Source organism: Rhipicephalus microplus, chromosome 1 (assembly GCF_043290135.1).
Source record: "Rhipicephalus microplus isolate Deutch F79 chromosome 1, USDA_Rmic, whole genome shotgun sequence".
Classification (NCBI taxonomy): domain Eukaryota; kingdom Metazoa; phylum Arthropoda; class Arachnida; order Ixodida; family Ixodidae; genus Rhipicephalus; species Rhipicephalus microplus.
Window position 1 is genome coordinate 24,800,316 of NC_134700.1, and position 20,972 is coordinate 24,821,287.

General features: G+C 45.6%; 1 protein-coding gene across 18 annotated transcripts in view; it reads left to right on the top strand.

Annotated features, from left to right (window-relative positions):
- The window catches only part of LOC119178120 (uncharacterized), a 647,314-nt gene that overhangs the window by 31,757 nt on the left and 594,585 nt on the right, over positions 1–20,972 (top strand). For 17 of the 18 annotated variants that reach the window (XR_012894641.1, XR_012894638.1, XR_012894639.1 and 14 more), the window contains exon 2: positions 857–916. The exons of the other annotated variant lie outside the window; for it this stretch is intronic. Coding sequence is in view for 11 of the 17 variants with exons in the window: in XM_075891185.1 (XP_075747300.1) it covers positions 857–916 (60 nt within the window). In the remaining 6 variants the exon portion in view is untranslated. The remainder of the gene's footprint in view (positions 1–856; positions 917–20,972) is intronic. 18 annotated transcript variants of the gene reach the window in all.

The window sequence follows — 20,972 nt, forward strand, 5'->3', positions numbered from 1 at the left end:
CCTGGCCTTTTCGATAATGTTATCGATGCCGAAATTCCTATGGCAAAACATGATTGTATGACGAGCCCAAATGACTAGTCATAACATGAAAATCGCGACATATATGTCATGAATGTTATGATTACAATTCATACTCTTGCTGCTCTTGCGCTGGTTTCCTTCACACGACATATTGCAAAACTGGTATGGTAAGGCATGACTGCATGACGAAAACAAGTGACAGAACCTAACGTGGAAATGATAACATGCATTTCATGCAATTCATGACAACATGTCACGCTAACGGTGCGCTCGCGATCGTTTCGCTAAGCTTTAGATATACCACATTTGGTATTACGTCACGCGAATGGACTACGAAGGTAAGTTACACATCCAAACATGATAATCATGGCAAGCATGTCATGTAAAACATGATTACATGCTACGCTCATAGCATGCTTGTGGCCGTTTTGATAGGTCCAAATATATCAAATTCGGTATCACGTGACGTGAATAAACTATGAAAGTAAATGACTTGTCCAAACATTATAATTATGACGCAGAAGTCATGTACGGTATAATTTATGTCCGCCTTCTAATGTTGGGGTGATTTCAAAGGGACATATCAACCTTTCTCATTCGTGCTTCACTTATTATCGATTTCCACTGTACGGGGGATCTGCCAACTTTTTTTCGCCGTGAAGAACAAATTTTGGTATGGAAGCTTCCACCTACCAGCCACTAGTAATTAGTGCCGACCGATGAACTTTGTGGAATTTTACTGAAGAGACATTTATTTATCGCAGCTCATATGAGCTGTTTTACTTCCTTTTTTTCTAACCTAACTTGTTGCTCTAACTGCCATCTCAACTTTCAGCTTGGTCTGCAGATGGATAAAAACAACATCGACTGCATAGATGACAAAGAGTGCAACATGGTGAGTCCGCTATCTCTCAATTGTCCACCGTTTCCCGCACTGTCATGCTTTTCTAGGGAAGAAGTGTGCACTTCGGTAATAAGACGCAGGTGCTTAAGAGGGGAGATGGGTTTCAAAGATAACGGGGGTTATTTCTTCACCAAATTAGGCGAAACTGCACAGCCTTGTTCATTTTCTTGAGCTTATTTCAACTATCCAGGTATATTTTGTGCAGGGTATTTTCTGAGTTATTGGTAACTACATTGTATTTTTTGCTTAAACCATGAAAATTTATGTACATAAAATTACATAGCCTTAACACATATAATTAACACTAGAAAGCCTTAGGAACGCAATGCTGCAAGCTGATAAAAAATAAACAAGTTCTTCTCGACTTACAGCACAATAAATTTCACTGTCTGCATGTAACATAAAACAAAAAAAAAACATTTTATCGAAAGTTAAAAAAGTTGAAGCCACACTATAAAAACCGGATCTTAGCGTTGCTTTCTGTGTACATTTAACTACATTGTGCAAAAAGATTTGTAGCTCTAACTATTCTGATCCGCTTTTACTGAAGAAGCAAACAGGGAAAGTGGTCAAAATCTGTGTTCTGAGGAAATGAAAAAAAAAAACGGTTGAAACTTTATGCTGCCTCATTCAGTGAAAATTATTATGTAAAATACTTTTAATTAGTTAATATGCACCGGGCATGTGATCGGACTGATTGTATGAGCGTCTCGTTTCTTCAGCTGCAAGTTGTCGCGGCCTGCTCGTCTGCCGCTAAGAGCTCTTATAAGTTCGTTGACGGTACTGACGACGCCGGTGTGCGACGAATGTGCGCGAGTCACCCGCGATTCATCGTATGACAAAGTGATGTTTTCAGGCTTGTTCAGACTGAGTTGTAGATGTCACAGACCGAACTCGCGCACTCGCTCATCTATTTCGAGGCTGCGGCGAGGTGTTCGTTTCTTTCTCACGTAAGATTGCTGCATTGTCGAAAGGAGACCACAGCGCAATATGTTCATTGTTGCGAACATGTCCTTAAAAGCACTCCACCCGTTGCTGATAGCCTCCATTGCGAGACGGCGAGCACGTTCATCATGAGCGGATTGATTTACTGTTGTTTGTCGGTGCGCGACGAACTCCACTTTCACGGCCCGTCACGCAGTTCACACACAAACGAGGTCGTTTCGACAGAAAGGGGGGGGGGGGGGGGACTGCGGCATCGGCACGTTTAGCGATAAGACTACGCTTCCTCGTCCCGTCGCTGCAAACATTGATATACCTTCTAGCTTCCCCTATGCTTTTTTACTCGCTTTCCTCCAACTGTTGAGGCTCCAAAACACCGCCGCTTTCAGTGATTGTCGACAAACAACAGGCTCGTACGTAAGCCAGGCCTACACCAGTGATTCGGCTGCCGCCATTGACCACCGCGAGTTCGTTATCCTCGTTGTCCTGGGCCTCAGCGGCACTCTTTCTGAAGTTCACGGGGGACGAACCATCGCCACACCCACTTCACAATTTTGTGTGGCGCGGAAGTTTTTCACTGCAGCACGCAGTCGGCAGCACCATGTCAAAATGACGCATTCCCGTGCGTGTCGCGATGGTAGGGTGGCTAGAATGGGGAAGTGTTATAGAGGAATGGAAGGTGTGATGATCGCGGCAGCGCTCTCATTGCCTAGTGAGGCCACACTGTGCGTTCTCGCCGGTGGGGAAAAATTAGGCGCGTCGGTCAGAGGTGCCGTTGGCTTGTGCCCACTGTGAGAATACGTTTCTCGTGTCTCGTACCATAGTGTACTAGAATATACTCGTACGGAGCACTGCTGTCAGAAAAGTGTGGCCTGCGTTTTTATTGCTTACCGACCGATTCCTTGAAGGAGATTGTGTCAGCGGATGTCGTCGATCTTTGAACCGCTCTGAAGAATGCCGTCGGCGGAGAAGAAAAAAAACAACAACGCAAAGGTGGTGTTTTGTGCCAGGTTCCAATGGCTGCTTAAAGTCCTGTGTTGAAATAAGGTCTCTTTAATTTGGCTGGCTGCACTGGCGCCACCCGTTCAACGGGTGCAGCACCTTTCTTCTCGATTTGCTGGCGCCGCGGGCGCGCTCTGCACTGGCTCCCTTGTTTTGTCGCGGTACAAGCGGCTGCACGAGTTTTCCACCTGCCTGCACTTGCTAAAAAAAAGGTGCAGCATGGCGTGCGCCCCTTCCTCCTCCCAAACTTGGAGCAGACGGCGTGGTGTGTGGTTCAAGGCGCACGTACAAAAACAGTTGAGTCAAGCTCCTGCCCCATTTTTTTTAAATGACATGACGACAGCCATTGCGGCAGTGTTTTGGTAAACAACGCCATAGATACACACCGCGTGCATCGATGGTAAACAACTCCTTGATACACACCAGGAACTCTTTGTGCACTTGCATCTTTGTTTTAGCAGTAGCCGCAGCGCTCTAATTGCTTTAGCGTCACGGCTGCACCTGCACTTGCTGAACCGGCGATGCGCGCCCCCAGCACCGCTGGCACTGCTGCGACACTTTTCGAAAACTAGTGCAGACAGTGCAAACCAAACTCAAGTGACCTGTAACTCTCCCTGTTTCGTGCACCTACCTGCAAGAATGATTTAGGCCCGTATTCACAAACCAACCTCAACCTTATATTGAGTTTTCTTCATCGGTTTTAAGCCGTTATTGCGCTTGCTGAACAAAGTAGGCTAGTATGCATGAACCAATCTCATTGTTATATTCTACCCTGTTACAATTTCTGAGCCCTTATATCGCACGTAGAAAATGCATAAATTTGAGCAAAACGTCAGGAAATGCCAAGATGGTTTGTGATAAGAGCCTTAGAAAAGTAGAGATGTGTCATACCAAGGGCTGGCAAGCCACTGCAAGAGAATTCTACAGGTTGCGAAAGGCATTTTGACTCAAGGCACGCATATAATGCCTGCATGTTTAGGGCAATAGAAAAGTGGTGGTTTCTTGAATTTAACACATTGGCGTGTTTACAGCCCCGGTGGGAGACACGCCTCGTGAGCAGCAGATCTGTAATGGAAAAAGTCAGACTAAAGCATTACGCGTGTTCATTCTCTGCTTAGAGCACTAAACCAGCAAGCTACACAAAGTGAAGTAAAAAAGGTGAAGTCCTGTGCTATGTAATGTTTTCATGTACCGTTTCCAATAAACTTGTATCAAACCACCAGTCTTCTATTTTCACGCATGCTTCTATACTGCATTTCAGAAAAACTGCACTGACTTTCACTCTTTGAATTACTATAACAATCCAAACTCTATAACTAATCTGCGAGCGACACACGCAAGGCTGTTCAAATCAGCCACTCTGCGAGAGCGATTCCTCTAAACTGCTTTTCCCATGACACGCTTTTCATAATTTCTTAACAATAAATAAACGAGCCCCTTAGCATCAAAAGCGCTCCTGCGTTAAAACTGAGCACAGTTGAATCCCTTGCATCACCAGGGGCAAGCAGGCGACGTGAGAAAAGCACGGATGGATGGATGGATGGATGGCTGGATGGATGGATGGATGGATGGATGGATGGATGGATGGATGGATGGATGGATGGATGGATGGATGGATGGATGGATGGATGGATGGATGGATGGATGGATGGATGGATGGATGGATGGATGGATGGGTGGATGGATGGATGGATGGATGGATGGATGGATGGATGGATGGATGGACGGATGGACGGACGGACGGACGGACGGACGGACGGATGTGGCTGTACCCTATAGATGGGGTGGCAGATAACGCCATTTAGCCATAATACTTAGTGAATTAACCACTAGATTTATCTTTTTCCCCCTTTATATAGTGAAGTTGAGGATAGGTACTTCGCAGTGAAGGGTTTAATTTTCACTCGTGCCTTGACTTTATCCGCTAATCAAATAACCTTCTTCTAGTTAATTCTACCCGCTTAAAGTCAATTTTACCCTCCCTGTCCCTAAACACCAGTGCTTTGAAAAGCTCTCAGTCATCATCCTGAAAAAAAGTTCCATAGATCTCAAGTGCGGACTTCTTAATCATGCCAATTCTCCACATGTCAGTCTCCGTTTCCTTCACCTTCTTCTTAACCAATGGTTATTGTTGGTTTGGCCACCTGCTGTTTTCTAAGTAATTACCAGTCAATTTCCTGGTTCGCTTTCTCCATTTTGTGTCGACATTCTTCATCTACAAGTAGCTCAAAACCTTCCTAGCCCAACGCTCCTCCTTTTACGAAGCGCGCCTCCGACGACGTTACGATAGGCGCCACGAAATCGCACTGCTGCAACCACTGTTACAAAAGACGGCGACGCCAACACGGTCCTGAAGGCGCCACTGCTTCGAATCCCACCGGGAAGGTCACCAGCCGTTTGGTAGCGTAGGTTTCTCAGCACGCGACTACTTCTGTGTAGAGCTGATAGTCGAGCGGACGAGACGACGGTGAGTTAAACAAGGTTTATGTACAACATAGATACCGAGGCGTTACAAATTCGGCACTGGGGCCGACAGTTTAGAGACTTCAAGAGCCGAGCTCTTTTTTCTGACACATAGAACTACAGCTCACGACGCGCCGCAGGGCTTTTTTTTATATGCACCGGGAGGATTCTTTGAGTAACCAAATGTCGAACCAGAAGCACCGCTGGCCGTGAGGTCAGAATCCTCCAATGGGGTCGCCGCTGGGGTGCGTCATTCTCATCGAATCTGGAGCCGCTGTGCGTGGTTGCAGCCAAGGACGAATGACGTCGCCACGCATTGCGTAAGACTCGCCAGACAGGAAAGCGCCTTTTGCTGCAAGGGGCTCGCTGTGCGTGCGCGACAGAAAGGCACAGCTGCTTGATGACGCCGTTGAGTTGTTTGCGTCAGGCGGGCTCGCGTGCTGGCCTTGACACAGATTGCCTTTTTCAGAGGCATGGACGGTGTGGACTCGCAGGCATAATACTCCCCCATTTCTCTCAATCGCTTCTCAAATTTTATTTTGCTGCTAGCTTTCCTGCTCTCAAATGATATCTATCTCATGTCACCTTGTACTCCCTGATTTGGTGTATTCCCGTGAGCTTCTAAAGCAAGCCTACCTATTCCACGTTGCTTGATTTCTAATCTCACTTGAACTTCTGATCTCATGCACAAGACCACATCGCCGAACGTCAGGCCAGGAACCATGACCCCTTTCCATATTTCCATATTCGTTTCACAACATCATACCTACTCGAAGTCCACAGTGCCCTATTTTTCATCACTGCTGCGTTCCTATTACCTTTAGTCGTCACGTTTATGTCGTGTTCCCTCAGGTACTCGGTCCATTGCTAATCCATACGCTCTAGCGTGACTTCCTGTATCCTAAGCTCACAACCTTCATTGTCATTAAAAATCATGACTGCTGATTTTTCCTTACTGAATCTGAAATCTAACCGATCTCCCTCATTACCGCAGATGTCCATCAATCTCTGCAAATCTTCCTTGTTGTCGGCCATTAGCACTATATCATGCTCATCCTGCTGAGTTTCTATCATGCTCATCCTGCTGAGTTTCTATCCGTCGGGAACTTCTCCATCGATTATTATTTTGCTCACTGCCTCTCTCAAAGCCTGCTTAGACTTCGGACCTAATGCCTTTATTAGCATAATTGAAATGCAATATGGGCCTGTTGATGTACTACTAGGAACCCTCTTCTCAGCTCTTTCCCACTCTCGCTGTGAAAATGGAGCCATTGCGGCACTTGATTCATCCTTGTCTATTGTGGTGAATAAAGCACTTTGTTGAAATTTTTCTGTCACCCTTGTTCTTATATATTCAATAGCTTCGTCCTTTTCTAGCCTAGCACCTTGGGCTGTAGTTATAAACCTCTGCTCTAGGCTGGTCACATTTCTTAGGAAGTTTAGATAGTTCCGAAATTTCGCAGCTTCCTTTCTATCTTTTTTATGTACTTCTGCCAGCCACAGAGCTCCCTTTCCTCTAATCTTTTTATTAATCAGGAGGGATGCTTCCGTTTTAGAGCTGATAAAGATGTCCCATTTTCTTTCAACATCATCTGTCGGTTCACCGCGCTGCTTAGCATATCTGTGTTTCCTAGGGGCTTTCTGACGTTTGCTATGGCTCTCTAAACTTCATCATCCCCCCAACTCTTGGGCTTGTCTCTTCTTTTCCGGGGTGACCTTCACGTGCCCTGGCAAGCTCTAGCTCAAACAGCCTAATTAGATTTGTGTCTGTCCACACTGTTGAATTGTCCTCAGTGATTGCTTTCTCAATTTGTTTAGTAGAAATTTCTATTTGCCTTTCTGAATGAAAGTTTTCCTGTAGTTGCTCATCTGGTCTCCTTCCCACGTCCACTGCTCTTCCAAAATTTAGCTTGATACGTTAGTGATCACTACCCAGACTTCTGGAGCCACCTTCATATATGTGTATTCCCCTGAGCTTATCATACATCCTAGGTGACATCAGTGCGTAAACTTTCGTTGACTTCAGCCTTCCTACCTCCCATGTTATTGGCCTTTCACACTTCTCAGTACTGTTGCAAATAATCAAATCATACTTTTCACACATATCTATGATCATTTTGCCTGTTGAGTCAGTATACCCCTCTATATCTTCTATGTGCACATTCATATCTCCTAGTATATTATCTTGCACTCTTCTCATTCCTCAACGTCTTTGGATATACACTCGATCATTGCCTGGTTTTCCTCTTTGGCCTTTGCTCCCATCCACAAGTACACCAAATCAAGAAGTGTCCTTTGCCCTGCCACTTTTCCTTTTAGCCATTAATGTTCCTTGCACTCCTGCTTGACCCTTTACAAGTCTGCACTTTTATGAATGAATACCCCTATACCACCCCCCTTTCTGCTGCCTTCTGCTCTATTGCAATATTTCCATACGTAGTCCGGATTTCAAGGTGGTTGATCCATGTCCCGAAGATGTGTCCCCACAACCCCATATACCATCAGCTCCTCCTGCCTCAACTGCTCTTCTATCTCTTCCCACTATAACCTTTTCCTGCCATCCTGCATGTTAATATAGCCTACGTCTGACTTAGCTCGGCCCTCGTGCTTGCGTCGATTTCTTCTCCCATGGACTAGGTGTGGCTTGAATATTTGTGCCCCTTTAGAACCGTCTTTGGCTACAATGTTGGCCTCAGAGCTCTGGGTCCCCCTAAAAACGCTGTGGCTTGACCACCTATTCTATTACCGATCCTTCTTCCCGTCGTACCAGTGCAGTGAATACCGTATTGTGCAAACGGGCGAGGGCCGGGCTCGTAGAATACTTGGTTCACTTCTATTACGCTGTATCCGAGTTGCCGGCTCATACCCTTGATCACACAGTTGGGCCCCACTACCCTCTGGGGCAGTCTCGTGGGAGATAGCATAACATGTGCGCCTAATCATAGACGCGCATGTTATTCTTGTCCGACTCAACCACGTTTCTTGGTGTTACCATTGATTCTCACCTAAAGTTTGATAAGCACATTGCCGTTATTTCGTCCAAAATTCCTTTTAGAATTCGAGTTCTGATTAAAACCCGCACTTACTTCCCTTTGCACATTATTCGCTTACTATACTTCACCTTCATTCATAGTCACCTGAAATACTGTTGTTCTTCCTGGGGCAATGCCTATAGGACTAATCTGTCCAAGATTACTCATTTACAAAGTAAAAAAAATTGAGGATTATAACTTATAGTCACTGGAATGACTCCGCTACGCCTATCCACAGTAATCTCGGCATTCTTCCTACCCATCATTATTTATCTCTGAAATTATGTATGGTCATATTTCGCGCGCGTCAGCATGATATTGAAATAAACAGTATTCCATCCCGTTATCTTATAAATCCAAATTCGACTAGATTTTTCTTACAACATAGTTTACTCTTGCCGGTGGTGCACTCAAACTATGGTAAACAGACAGCATTGTTTTCTGGTATTTACCTCTGGAATTCACTACTTACGTCCATTAAAATGTGCCGCATTATAGCATCATGTAAAGCTCAATCAAAGAAACATTTACTTCAACATCTTTGCTAACATTTCATGGTACCATCTTGCACGTTTTCTTAACTCATAATTGTTTTTCTTTGTTTCATTTTCATTTGTCTTTTTCATTCCTTTAGCAACTGTGTTTTAACAATTGTGCATTGTTTTACGCCTTGTTAACTTAGAATTCGCGTCAATTTGTCTCAGAGTGTACTAATGTATAGGTTTCTGTAATAATGTTGCATTTCATGCCTTTGAATTGTCTTTGTTTTTTCTTGTGTTTTTTCGCTTTCCGTGTTTCTAAAATGCTTTTCTTTTGTTCGACATTCGCCTGCCCTGTATTGCAATCAACTCATTATCGCTAGGAGGTCCCCCTGACAGGGTTGACTTCGGGACCTCTTTCTGTAATACTTATGAACCATGTCACTAGTATTTACATGATGTCACAATAAACTTCAACTTCAACTTCAACTGTGCATATGGTCACATGCACACTCCCAGAGGCTTCTTGGAGCTTACGCATGCCATCCTCTAACTGTCTCTGAAGGTTCTAATCCTTGCCCTTCAACACACCATTGAGCCCAGCATCAATAATGACGAGATTTTTGCCCTCCATGCTATTTTCTACATCCACTATGTACATCCACTATGCTCTTCCCTGAATAGGCCTCCACACTGACTCTCCAATCTTCCTTCACTGTCTTGAAGACGCCATCCCTAACCCTGGCCATGTTAGAGTCCCCCACCGCCAGGACCCTTCTACGCTCCAATCGCTGGCTTCCTGTTTGGGATGGCGCCCCTGTTTGCTTCACCTGTTTTTCTCTCTACCGTCGCTTCTTTTGCCCTGCTCGAAGACTGCCGCGCCACCGAGCTGTATGTTCTCTGGGCCTCCGTGCTGTGGCCAGACAGTGCGGCCCCCTGACCTCCCTTCTCACCTGTTGCTTCCCGTCTGTCAACTTCTTCGCTACCCGCACCTTCCGTCTCATACCGCTTGGGGCCGGAGCAAGGCGCCATTAGCTCCTTTACCCGCTGCTCGAGCTTCGTCCGCCCTTGCCGTTCTTTTTGAAAGTCACTCTTCATTTGCTCTAATAGGATGGTGGTAGCCTTCTTCCGTTCACGCGACGTTCCAAGCTGTTTTTGGAGTTCTATCCTCTGCTCCCGTTCCACCCTAAGCTCCCTCTGATGCCCCTTGATGCTAATCTCCATGCGCTGCACGGCCGCCTTCAGTGCCCCGCACAGCCTGCACACGAACCTCGCCTTCTGCGCGTCGGCCAAACTCGATAATTCTGTATCGTTCAAGTAGCACCAGCACTTGCATTCTTCGCATTGCACGAGCTCACTCTCGTCCGTGGTTTTCCTAGCCTCCTTAGGCATCGCCTGCCCGACCATCAGACCAAGCGCCCAACAGCCCTAAGCTCAACTCTAATCCCACTATTCAGCCTCCTGCGCTAACTGTCCTACCTCCACGAATGTTAGAAGCTGCCGCCCAGCCCGCACACACACGTGTTTAATTTCGCTAGTAGACTCTCACTAGGTCCCCTTCGTGTTCGGCTCTAGCTGTTTAACAACTAACCGGGCGCCCCAAACTTCTTTAAAACAGTCGCCTACACTGTTTACATGGTCAATGTCACTGCAACGTTGCCCGTGTCCCACACCGTACTCACAACGCAAGTTATTGATTAGGATAGAAAAAAATAATAGTGTTCACAAACACAAAGAAATAAAGGAAAACTTATCTGTTGTTGCGCGCTGCTCCTGCACCAACAGACCTGCTCGACCTTGCACGGTGACCACGCTGACAACGCCATCACGCGGCAGATACGCGCTTTTGGGCCAGCCTTCGGAGGCCGGTCATTACACCTCCCCATTCTAGCCAACCTAGCGATGGTGAAGCAGATGCCAGAAACGCTACTTAGCCAATCGGAAACGCCACTTAGCCAATCGGATGTCTAGGTTTTGTCACATGCTCGAAGCAGCCAATAGAATCGTATTGTGGTAGTTCTTGATGACGCGTTTTAACTGAAAAACCAATGAGCAAAAAGCGAGGTAGCAGTGGCGGGAAATCGAAGATGAAGAACCACCCTCCAAAAGAGACCATGACAGACACGATAGCTCGAGTGTAACGGCAACAATTCAGTGTGGAAAAAGATGAATTTTTGCGTCTCTTTGCGCTCAAATTCGTCTCACAGAAGTGGTATAAACTGATTTGGCGCCAGAACTAACGACACCAGAAGCTAGAAAATACTCAGATAAGTGTGAAAATAGCTAGATATTTCAAAAATGTCAGCTTTAAAAAGTCGTTTTTTTTTCGCAGTTTTTGGCCCTTTAAGACCCGTGTCCCCTGAAGACACTAAAGTCAAATAACAATTTACGTCTGAGTGAAAGGCCAATATATGAGGACATTTAAAACGATAATATTATCAACAGCAGTGGCCTACTTATCGATAAATTAAGGTAGATGCAAAGAATAGATGCACCGCAGTAAGACATTCTCAAAATGATACCGATGACGTCAGACGAACCGCCTACTACTAAGCACTAGTAATTGATCTAGCTGCACTAAATAATCTTGCGTGCAATAAGATAAGCTATAAAATGCTGCCTGTTCGTTTCTCCTTGATTCATGTAAAAAAAATAACCACCGGACGTTACTAAAAGGAATGGTGCAATTGGTAGAAAAATTCAACTTTCGCGTAGTTACTGGACAGATCTTGCCATCCAGCAGGCTACAGTTGAACCCAAACACGTCTGCCATCTCGAGGCTAATGGCAGGAAATTGCTACATGAACGTTGTTGGTGCTGTGGCTCCCGCTGCTTTTGTTCTGTCTACTAGTGTCGGTGACCACAGAGTAAAGCCGCGCAACGTTGTGCATGCCAACACTGACGTGAGTTGGTCCGCTCCTTGAGGCGGGTGTTTTGAAGTACGCTAACCCGATTCAAGTCACTAAAACGTCCTAATAGTTGCCTTTATGTCCCCTTAAGACCAATCTTAAATCATGCGTGATTTTGTTTATTTCTGTTCTTTATACGCACACAAACCCGCTATGCCAAGAGGTGGTACAGCAGGGGGCTACAACGATGAAAAAATACATCTTCATTGCCACTGCACACTTACTCAGACCGGACAATGTTCCACCAAATATTCGTTTTCACAAAAAACGAATTCGAGTACAGGTTTATCCTAGCCTGGTATAACCTTTAGTGGATATGATGTGTGCGTTCAGATTGTAATCTGGTTGCTCTAAGTAAACGTCTCTCTCAATTCTTGTTTTATTGCAAAATATCTGATACAAAAACTTTAAACGTAATTTTTTACGTCGGGATGTAAGTGACTCCAAGTTTAGTTCGGTACAACTGTAATTTCTTCCATACCGACTCAAGAAACCTGGCTGCTATGTTTTATTTTTTTTAAATTTATAATTCAAGCTTACTTGTGACAGGCCCAAAAAAATACAAGGATATTCTAAAATTAGTCAAATGCAAGTGAGATAAGCCGTGCTCCTAAGCTGAAAATCCGCACTTTTCAAATTTCATTGAATATAGTTGAACGCCACCGCAACTTTAATAACCACATGATCCACTTGCGCATTCCAGGAACAGTCGTGCGACAATATTACACCCACACACATTTGTTCCTACCTTTTTCATCTAAAATGTTTACCCTTAAATATTGGTTTGATAAATTTTATTTTTCTACTTTGTGAACCACACATGGACGCACTTGTTAGTGTTTAAACCAATTTGCCACATAAGACAACATTAATGAACACGTTCAAGGTCAGCCTTTATTTCAGTGACTCAAGCTGATTTTGAAGTTTTTTGTGTGATAACGCAATCATCTGCAAACCATATATTGGAGCGTACGCTTACAATAATGTCAATAATAAAATAATAAAAAACAAAAACTTCTGCATATACCCCTTGGCAACACCTCATGTGATCTCAAGAAAATTCGATTTAATGCCATTCAAAACAACACATTGACGGCGTTTAAACAAGTAATTTTCGATCCAGATAACAATATTCTCATTTATATTTAGCGCTCGTAATTTTTCAAGAAGCAGAGGATTGGAAACGGTGTCAGACGCTTTGATGAAATTGAGACAGATGTAGCCTGTTTGCCCATCTAAGTTTATTGTTGATGCATGGTCTTTAAAAAACTCAAGAGCCTGTGTCGTACATGCAAAGTCTTTACGAAAACTGTGTTGTTTCTTTGTTAATAAATCGTGATCTTAGAAATACTTCATTATAGCCTTGTACTTTATGTTCAATATTCTTACACGACGTCGATGTAAGCGATTTAGGCCTATGATTCGCGACGTGTTTCTTGGAACCTTCTTTTTGAATTGGGACTATATTTGCTACTTTCAAATACTTTGGCAACGGACCAGTACATAACGACTTTTTAACGACTCTTTACTAAGGTAAAGGTAAAGTGAAATTGGTTGAGCACGCTATTTTAGAGCTCTTGAAGAAGGCCATAAGGACCTTTGCTTTTGTTGAGCAAGTCTCCATGTCACTAATTTTGAGTGGTTGCATAAGAGGAACACTTGGCAAAAGTGAGCCAAATGGGAAGAGAGACTGATTGGAAGCAATTATTTAGGCACGTGGCTTTTAGGGGCAAAGCTTCTCTTAGTCTAACCTTGTCATGCGTCACGCGTAACCGAGAGAAAAGACGAGAAAGAAAAGAAGGCAGTATCTTCCGAGCAGTAGAATAGACGGTGCTGTCTCATAGCAGCAGATAGAAACTGCAGTTGAGTGAGGATATTATTAATGGCGCTGTGCCACTACACTCCAATCGGCTGCTGCGCGGGCTGGGTACGCGGAGAACGAGTGCCTCTGTCAGCCTCCTGGATAGTCACCGCGAGTGGCGGATCGTTGGCGGGGCATGGACGAAGCAGAGTGGCGGGCGCACTAAAGACGCTTGCGCTCGGCTTCCTTCGCTCGCGTCTCATCGAAGTTACCCACGTGCCGTCCGCGTTCTCGAACGTGATTGGACGCATCTCACATGCCCCATTACGAATCTACCACTTCACCGACCATGAAGCTGTTATAATGAAGGGTGAACGGGAGCGACATATAGCTACCACTTACAAATGATAAAATGTTTTGTATATTTGTGTTTGTCACGTGTTATAAATGTGTTTGTCACGTCATTGATGATGTAGTGGGCAATATGCACGGATGGTTCAAGGTTTAGTGATGAAACCCCTTAGCGCTTCGCCCCACTTATCACCATTCACTCTGTGGATACGCTGAGTTTTTTGAAAGTGGTTATTCTGATAAAAATTCTGACATGACCCGTTTTTGTTGTTGCTAGTGCTGCTACTGCTCTGCTTGTTGAGCCTGATGGAGATGTGACACTTTTTGAAAAAATTTACAGATTACACGCTTAAAATATAGACAGTTGGAGACACAGTGGGGCTCGAAGCCCAGGTTTGCTGAGTGCCAGCCGAGTATTTTACCACTGAGCTAAGCCGGGGCTTGTGACTTGTTGACAAACCTAGCACCAAAGACAGAGTGGGGCTTGAACCCGGGTCCACTGTGGGCCAGCCCAGTATTCTACGCTGGTGCATGTAACACTGGTGCATGTAACGCTGATGCATTTAGCATGTAACGCTGTAACGCTGGTGCATGTAACATGTAACGCCGGTGCATGCACTAGCTACGCTGGTGCATGCAACATGTTCGCAAACTTGCCTTAGGCAGGCTTGATGTCTGGAAAGCAATCGCGGCAATACGGCTTATAAAGCGTTTTAAAACAGCGAAAAAAACCAGTCGTCGCACAATGCGAATAGCATAACGAGTGGGCCGTCCAACGCCTGAAGTCATTACAAAAGCTTGTTCTTGTTCTCATATTAAGTGTGGCGCATACCCACTTCAGCCATAACTCCTCATCGTCGTCTGCCACTGCATGGCCAATTGGCACGAAATTCTTTGCAAGTGTTAAGGAGATACCACGCTTCTAGAAGATTGACGAATAGCATAGCGAATGCCGGCCTACCACCCAAAAGTTTATTATATTGCCCTAGTGAGTATCAATTAAGTGTGCTTGCAGCAGTTACCCAATGAGTGTTTTGAAACAGCCTTGAAAGGCCGCTCTTCCTGCTTTCACTGTGACTGTGCTGCGCCTTCCGCGGAGGCCTGGCGCTTTTTAAACACTCCAGCATAGGCGCAATGTGAGTCGGTGTGAAAGGAGGCGCATATGTCTGAGCGGAGATGTCTGGGAATATCTAGGAGCCAATGGCATCCTTCAGAGAGATAATTTTGTCAGCACAGGAAACTATCCCTGATAACGAAGTGCTGTATTTGACGGTGCGTATCTCGAGAGATGTGTTGCGAAGGAGATAGACTCATTAAGTTTAGAAGTGAAGCGATCCGAGGATCTTTTCGTTGCTCCTGAAGCATGTAACTGACACAAAGTGCTGATACTTCGAGGCGATGTGAAGACGGCGACTCGTCTCCACATCGTAGAGTTGATCGGGAGAATTTTCATTTAGATCGGTAAACGACGTGAATGCCGTACTTCTGTAGCACAAGCGCCCAACGGTTGAGCCGGCTGGTGGGATCTTTTAAAGAGCAAAGCCAACATAATGCATGAGGATCTGTAACCACGCTGAATGGGCGCCCGTAATTATAGGGTCAAAATTTGCCTATGGCTCATATGATTGCTAGGCACTCTTTTTCGGTCACTGTATAGTTGGCTGCAGCTTTTGTGAGAGCGCGGCGGGCGTAAAAGACGACGTACTAATCAAATATAGCACTGAGACCAACCCCGCTAGCATCCGTGTATATTTCCGTCGGAACAAGAGGATCACAATGTCACATCATTGGAGGCGGCGCAAGAAAGTGGCGGAGTGTGGCGAATCATCATCAGAAGCCGACGACCATCCAGAAAGGCTGTTGTTGCCAGCAAGAAAGTCAGTCAAGTGCGATATAATGGAGGCAAAGTTGCGAATAAAACGACAAAAATATAAACATAGGCCGAGAAAGCTCTGAAGTTCTTTTAAAGTCTTCGGCTTATGGAATTCTGCAACAGCATGGAGATTCGTCGGATCCCGAAGAATGCCATCTCTTGATACAGCATGGCCCAGAATTAGGAGGTTCCAGTACCGAAGCAGCACTTCACGTTGAGCTGCAGACCAGCGGAGCTGAGGCAAGTGAACACTGTCTCGAGGCACTGCAGTTGCGTTGAAACGTTGCTTGAATATATCACGACATCGTCTATATATAACCGGAATTTCTGCCATTTCAAGCCACGGAGGATGTGGTCGATTATGCACTTGAAAGTGGCAGTCGGATCGAGAGCCCCAGTGGCATGACGTTAAATTAATATAAGCCGTCGGGGATGACGAAAGCTGTCTTGTGGTGATCAGCTTCGGCCATGGGAACCTGCCAATAACCAGAGCGCAGGTCTTGCGACGAGAAGAACTCCGCGCCTAGTAAGCAGTCAAGGGCATCGTCTATGCGAGGTAGCGGATAAACCCCTTTGCACGTGATCTTATTCAAGTGGTGGTAGTTGACGTGAAATCTTACTGAGCTATCTTTTTTCTTGACTATACAACCGGAGAGGCCCACGGGTTGTTAGAAGGCTCAAGAACGCCGCGCTTCAAGATGACAACTTGTTCCGCGATTATGTGATGCTCAGATGCCGATACCCGATGCGCACGTTGACGTAAAGGATCGTGAAGGCCAGTGTCGATTTGGTAAGGTACTGTGGAAGCATGGCCCAAAGTTTGTTGCTGGTGGTTGGAGCGGGCGCGGAAGCACTCGAGGAGGGGGATGATGTTGGCGCGCTGCTGGGCCGTAAGGTTGCTGTTGATGCAGCTTGAAATAGCGTCGGTGAATGATTGGGAAGAGGGTGACACGGAGCAACAAACAGCGTCAACAGGTAGCGTGGTCGAGTGGTCAGGAATGACACGTGCACTCAACGGTCTGTGTCATCGGCAAAGCCTTGCTACTCTCCGCACAGTAACTTGAAAGGCGAGGGAAATTGATTTGAAACTTAAATTGCACTTGATGCATCGTGAATGGTCAAAACGACGAAAGAAATCAGGAAGAACTTGCGGCGGACAGTTGTTTCAGATGGCATAAAAAGAACAGTTGAGCCATTAGAAGCGTCACTGTAAAGTGGAACTAGGGTGGATGAGATCGGGGCTACGGGAGTGTCAACGGCAACAAAAACTTTTGCAGGTGAAGGCTGCGAGTCGAGTGAAGCAGAGTCGCATAACGGCGAAAGTTCTATTTTGGCACGCGCACAGTCGATTATGGCGTGATTAGTGCAGAGAAAGTCCCAGCCTAATATATTAACATGGGAACACTACGGAAGCACTACAAACATGATGGCATAAATATTGTCGGAAATAACCACCCGTGATGTGCACGCGGCAAAAGGGCGAATTTGTTGCTCACTTGCAGTGCTGCAAAGAAAGTCCTGAAGAGGCATTGTGACTTTTTTTAGTCAACGGCCAATTTTCTCAGTCATTACATACACTGCGGCGCCAGTATCGACTAATGCGAAAACCGTTATACCTTCAACCAAGACATCAACGACGTTGCACGGTGAAAAACAAGGTCTTAATTGTGGAGTTCGAAAGATCCGCAGTTCTTGCCTCCGGAACTGCGGCTCCTAGTTTTCCTCGGGGACCGAGCGAAGTCGACGTAGCATAGGGGAAAAGGAACGACGCTGAGGTGAAGGCAACCGGTGTCTGTTAAGTTCCGGCGAGGTGACATTGCGTTTATGGCGGCAGGCTGGTCAGGTACAGCAGGCTCAAGTCGCGGTGAAAAATTGCAATTGTTAGACCGGACGCCGTCACGCAGAAAAAACTTACGCCGTCGACGAAACCATGCAACGTGACCCGCGAAGCCACATGCGAAGCATACAGGGTGGTTGTTTCGAGTGCGCCAAGGGTTCTGAAAGCGTGGGGGTGGTCGGGAGAAAGGACGGGCAGCCTGGTGCATAGGCTCAGGCGATGCGACAATGGGGTGCGTGAACGTAGGCGTTCGCACAAAGAAGGGCAGGCGTTCGCGACAGTCAAACGTCGGGGTTTGTTCAGTGCTTCAGCATAAGTCAGTGGAGAAGCCACAAGTGGTGCGTGAGCTGTTGGCGGCACCTCAACCATTTGCTCCTAGATGACTCTCTGTATTGATTGCGGCAAAAAATATGGGGCACCTTCGAAGGTATAAAGCTTGAGGGACAATTGGCATGCGACCTCTTCTTGTAAAAATTGCTTGATCTCAAGAACAAAAGACGAGTGGTCTACCGCAATTCTAGCCGACGTTAAAGCGGAGATTGTTACACAAGGTGCGCTAGCACGACGAGTAGTGTCACGCTGTTTCCAGAGGTCGTCAAAGCTCTGACAAAGTTGGATCACTTCCGCTACCGTTTGCGGTCTCTTGGCGACGAGCATCTGAAATGCGTCACCAGTCACGCCTTTCAAGATGTGCTTGATCTTCTCGGTTTCTGCCATGGCCGAGTTGACACGCCGCCAAAGGTCGACCACATCTTCGATATAACTGGTGTAGTTTTCACCATTCTGCTGAGCCCGAGTGCACAAGTGCTGTTCGGACCGTAGTTTGTGAAGCGCTGGACGCCAAAACAAATCCGCAAACGCCGTTGAGAAGACCGACCAGGTGGGAAGGACCCTCTCGTGATTACTCTACCTTTTACTGGCGACGTCGGTCAAGTGAAATTGGACGACGCTAAGCTTGGTGCGCATCATCCCACTTGTGCTTGCTTAGCAGGTCCTATTCGTCGAGGTAGTCTTCCACGTCCTTGTCATCAGTTCTATTGAAGGTAGGTGGATCACATTGCCGAAAGGAGCAGGGACAGACAGAGGCTGGTGCAGTTGTAGCCGAGGCGGCCGCCTGCTGATCGTCGTCTATGGACACAGCAGCGACTGAAGGCAACGTACGTTTTCGCAATTCCAGGATTATGCAGCACCCAGCACATCCACTGATTAAAATAAGGCGTTTAAGAGCGGCACTCACTTATATAGCAGAAAAGCAATCCCGGCAAGTCGAGCGGGGATGATGATGATGTTCCTTGGATCATTGGCACCTACCCACTAACCAACCTGGGCACTGATAATGACGAGGATGAATTCACAGCCATGGCTCATAGCCACTCAGGGGGATCAGCCAAGAATCGATGACTTACTTCAGTAAGACTTTTTCTATATTCAATAACTATACTGCTCCCCCCCAAAAAAAAAGAAAGAAAAAGGCGCTCTAGGTAGAATGAAAGGAGTGCAATAATTGTTTGTCACTCGTTAAGATCAGACAATTCATTCATTATCTTGAATATGAGTGAGTGTGGTTAAACAAAGTGTTTGTTTAGGTTGAAATAATTTTAGGAATAATGCTCACGCAAATAAAAGCCTAATTGTTTTACTTTTGTTAAATAATTACAAACTGTGCCAAAAACGTTCTTGTGGCTGAAGCCCACAGATCCGAAGCATCGAATGAAAGTATGTTGTTGCGATGCTGAGGCAGACATGTTAAAAAAACAAGCGTCTTTATTAGGGCGAACTTGTGCCCACAATTCTAAAGACTATGGTTGTCAAGTTCGAGTAGCTGAGTGGCACAGATTCAACTATCTTCCTCTTCCTCGTTGCCGGAACGCACGAACGCGTGGCGCATGCCAGCCGAGCAGGGTCTTGCTGGTGCTGGTGCCACGATGATTGTGGCGGGCTACTTGAACGTGGCGAACCTGTCGCAGCAATATTCTCTATTGTGAAGTTCAGCCCCAGGTAAGCGAATGGGATGAATAAAGGTCTTTTTCTATGCAATATGTATCGGCGACATGATAAAACCCCTCTGCCATTCTGAGTAGCACTCATCTTCTTCACTACAGTAAATAGTTTGTGCAGAGTCGTGAACTCGCGGAAAGCCCCGTACGCTCCAACTTCTGTTCGTCGCCTGTCGTGCCGCAAGCAAAATGAATAACGTGTGCCCTTTTGCGAGTTCATAATACGTCGTTGATGCCTTGCTCACCTGAAATTAAAAAATACCAGCGTGTGACAAGCTCCTTCACATAGTGAAACTCACGTACATGTATTCTATGAGCGTGTGTTGTTGAGTGGGTTTGGTTATTTTTGTCGCGAGCCGCAAGTATCTGTTGTGGCATAGTGCATTTTCAGCTGTTCGTAGACCATGTTCTATGACATCTCATCGTTACATAGGTCAATATCCGAGTTGAAAAGGTATTAGGGAATGTATAAAATCACAATACAAACTTGTGGTACTGCTTTTTGGGGCCTACAAAAGGTGTGCAAACGGATTTTATTCTTCTAAACAGTAGAAAAGCATAGCAACATGGCGCAGAAAACCTAAGTTTATTGCTTGTATACGTTTTTATACAGTGTTTAGACACACGGAAAAGAACAAGGTATAATGGCTCATGTTCAGTGTACTTGTTGGTTTCTTGAGGCAAGTTCTACAAGAAAAGTATCTACCCCTCAAAATTTACTGCAGGCTCAGTTTCAAAACTTGGGATATACGGGACGAAGCTTAAATGTATACTTATGAGGCATGCCACAGTGCAATCCCTTTTATTTAACACTTTCACTGCGGCGTGGGTCACCGGTCAGTAAAGGGCTGCACTCATCCTAAGCGGCAAGCATGGGTCTGCTTTATCAAACATGAATGCAGCGTAACGATTCTTATTGCAAGAGGTTATAAATAATCAGCAGGAATTTTCTCCGATGTCAGTTACCATCAGTCAACAATGGGTCATGGCAGATCTGGAAAATATGCCGAGTGGCCCACCACTCTGCATATCACCACTGATATGCAGAGTGGGTCACTCCGCTCATAAAACAAGACCTCAAGAAAGTTTGCCGCAGCGAACTGCTTATTGTACATTTGATTATAGAACCCTGCTAATGCCAAAGCAGCACATAGACAGCGTTGTTAGTACAGCACCCATGTCTGACTAAACCAGTGGTGCATACAGCACCTGTCTATAAGTATGCACCAACCTGATGCTAATTATGAAATGCGTATGCTTTGAAAATTTACTGAACTACTTGCTGCTTGACAATAATCAAATGTTACTGCACCAACACATTGTAGACACGCAATATACATAACTGTCAAGTGTAAGTGAAT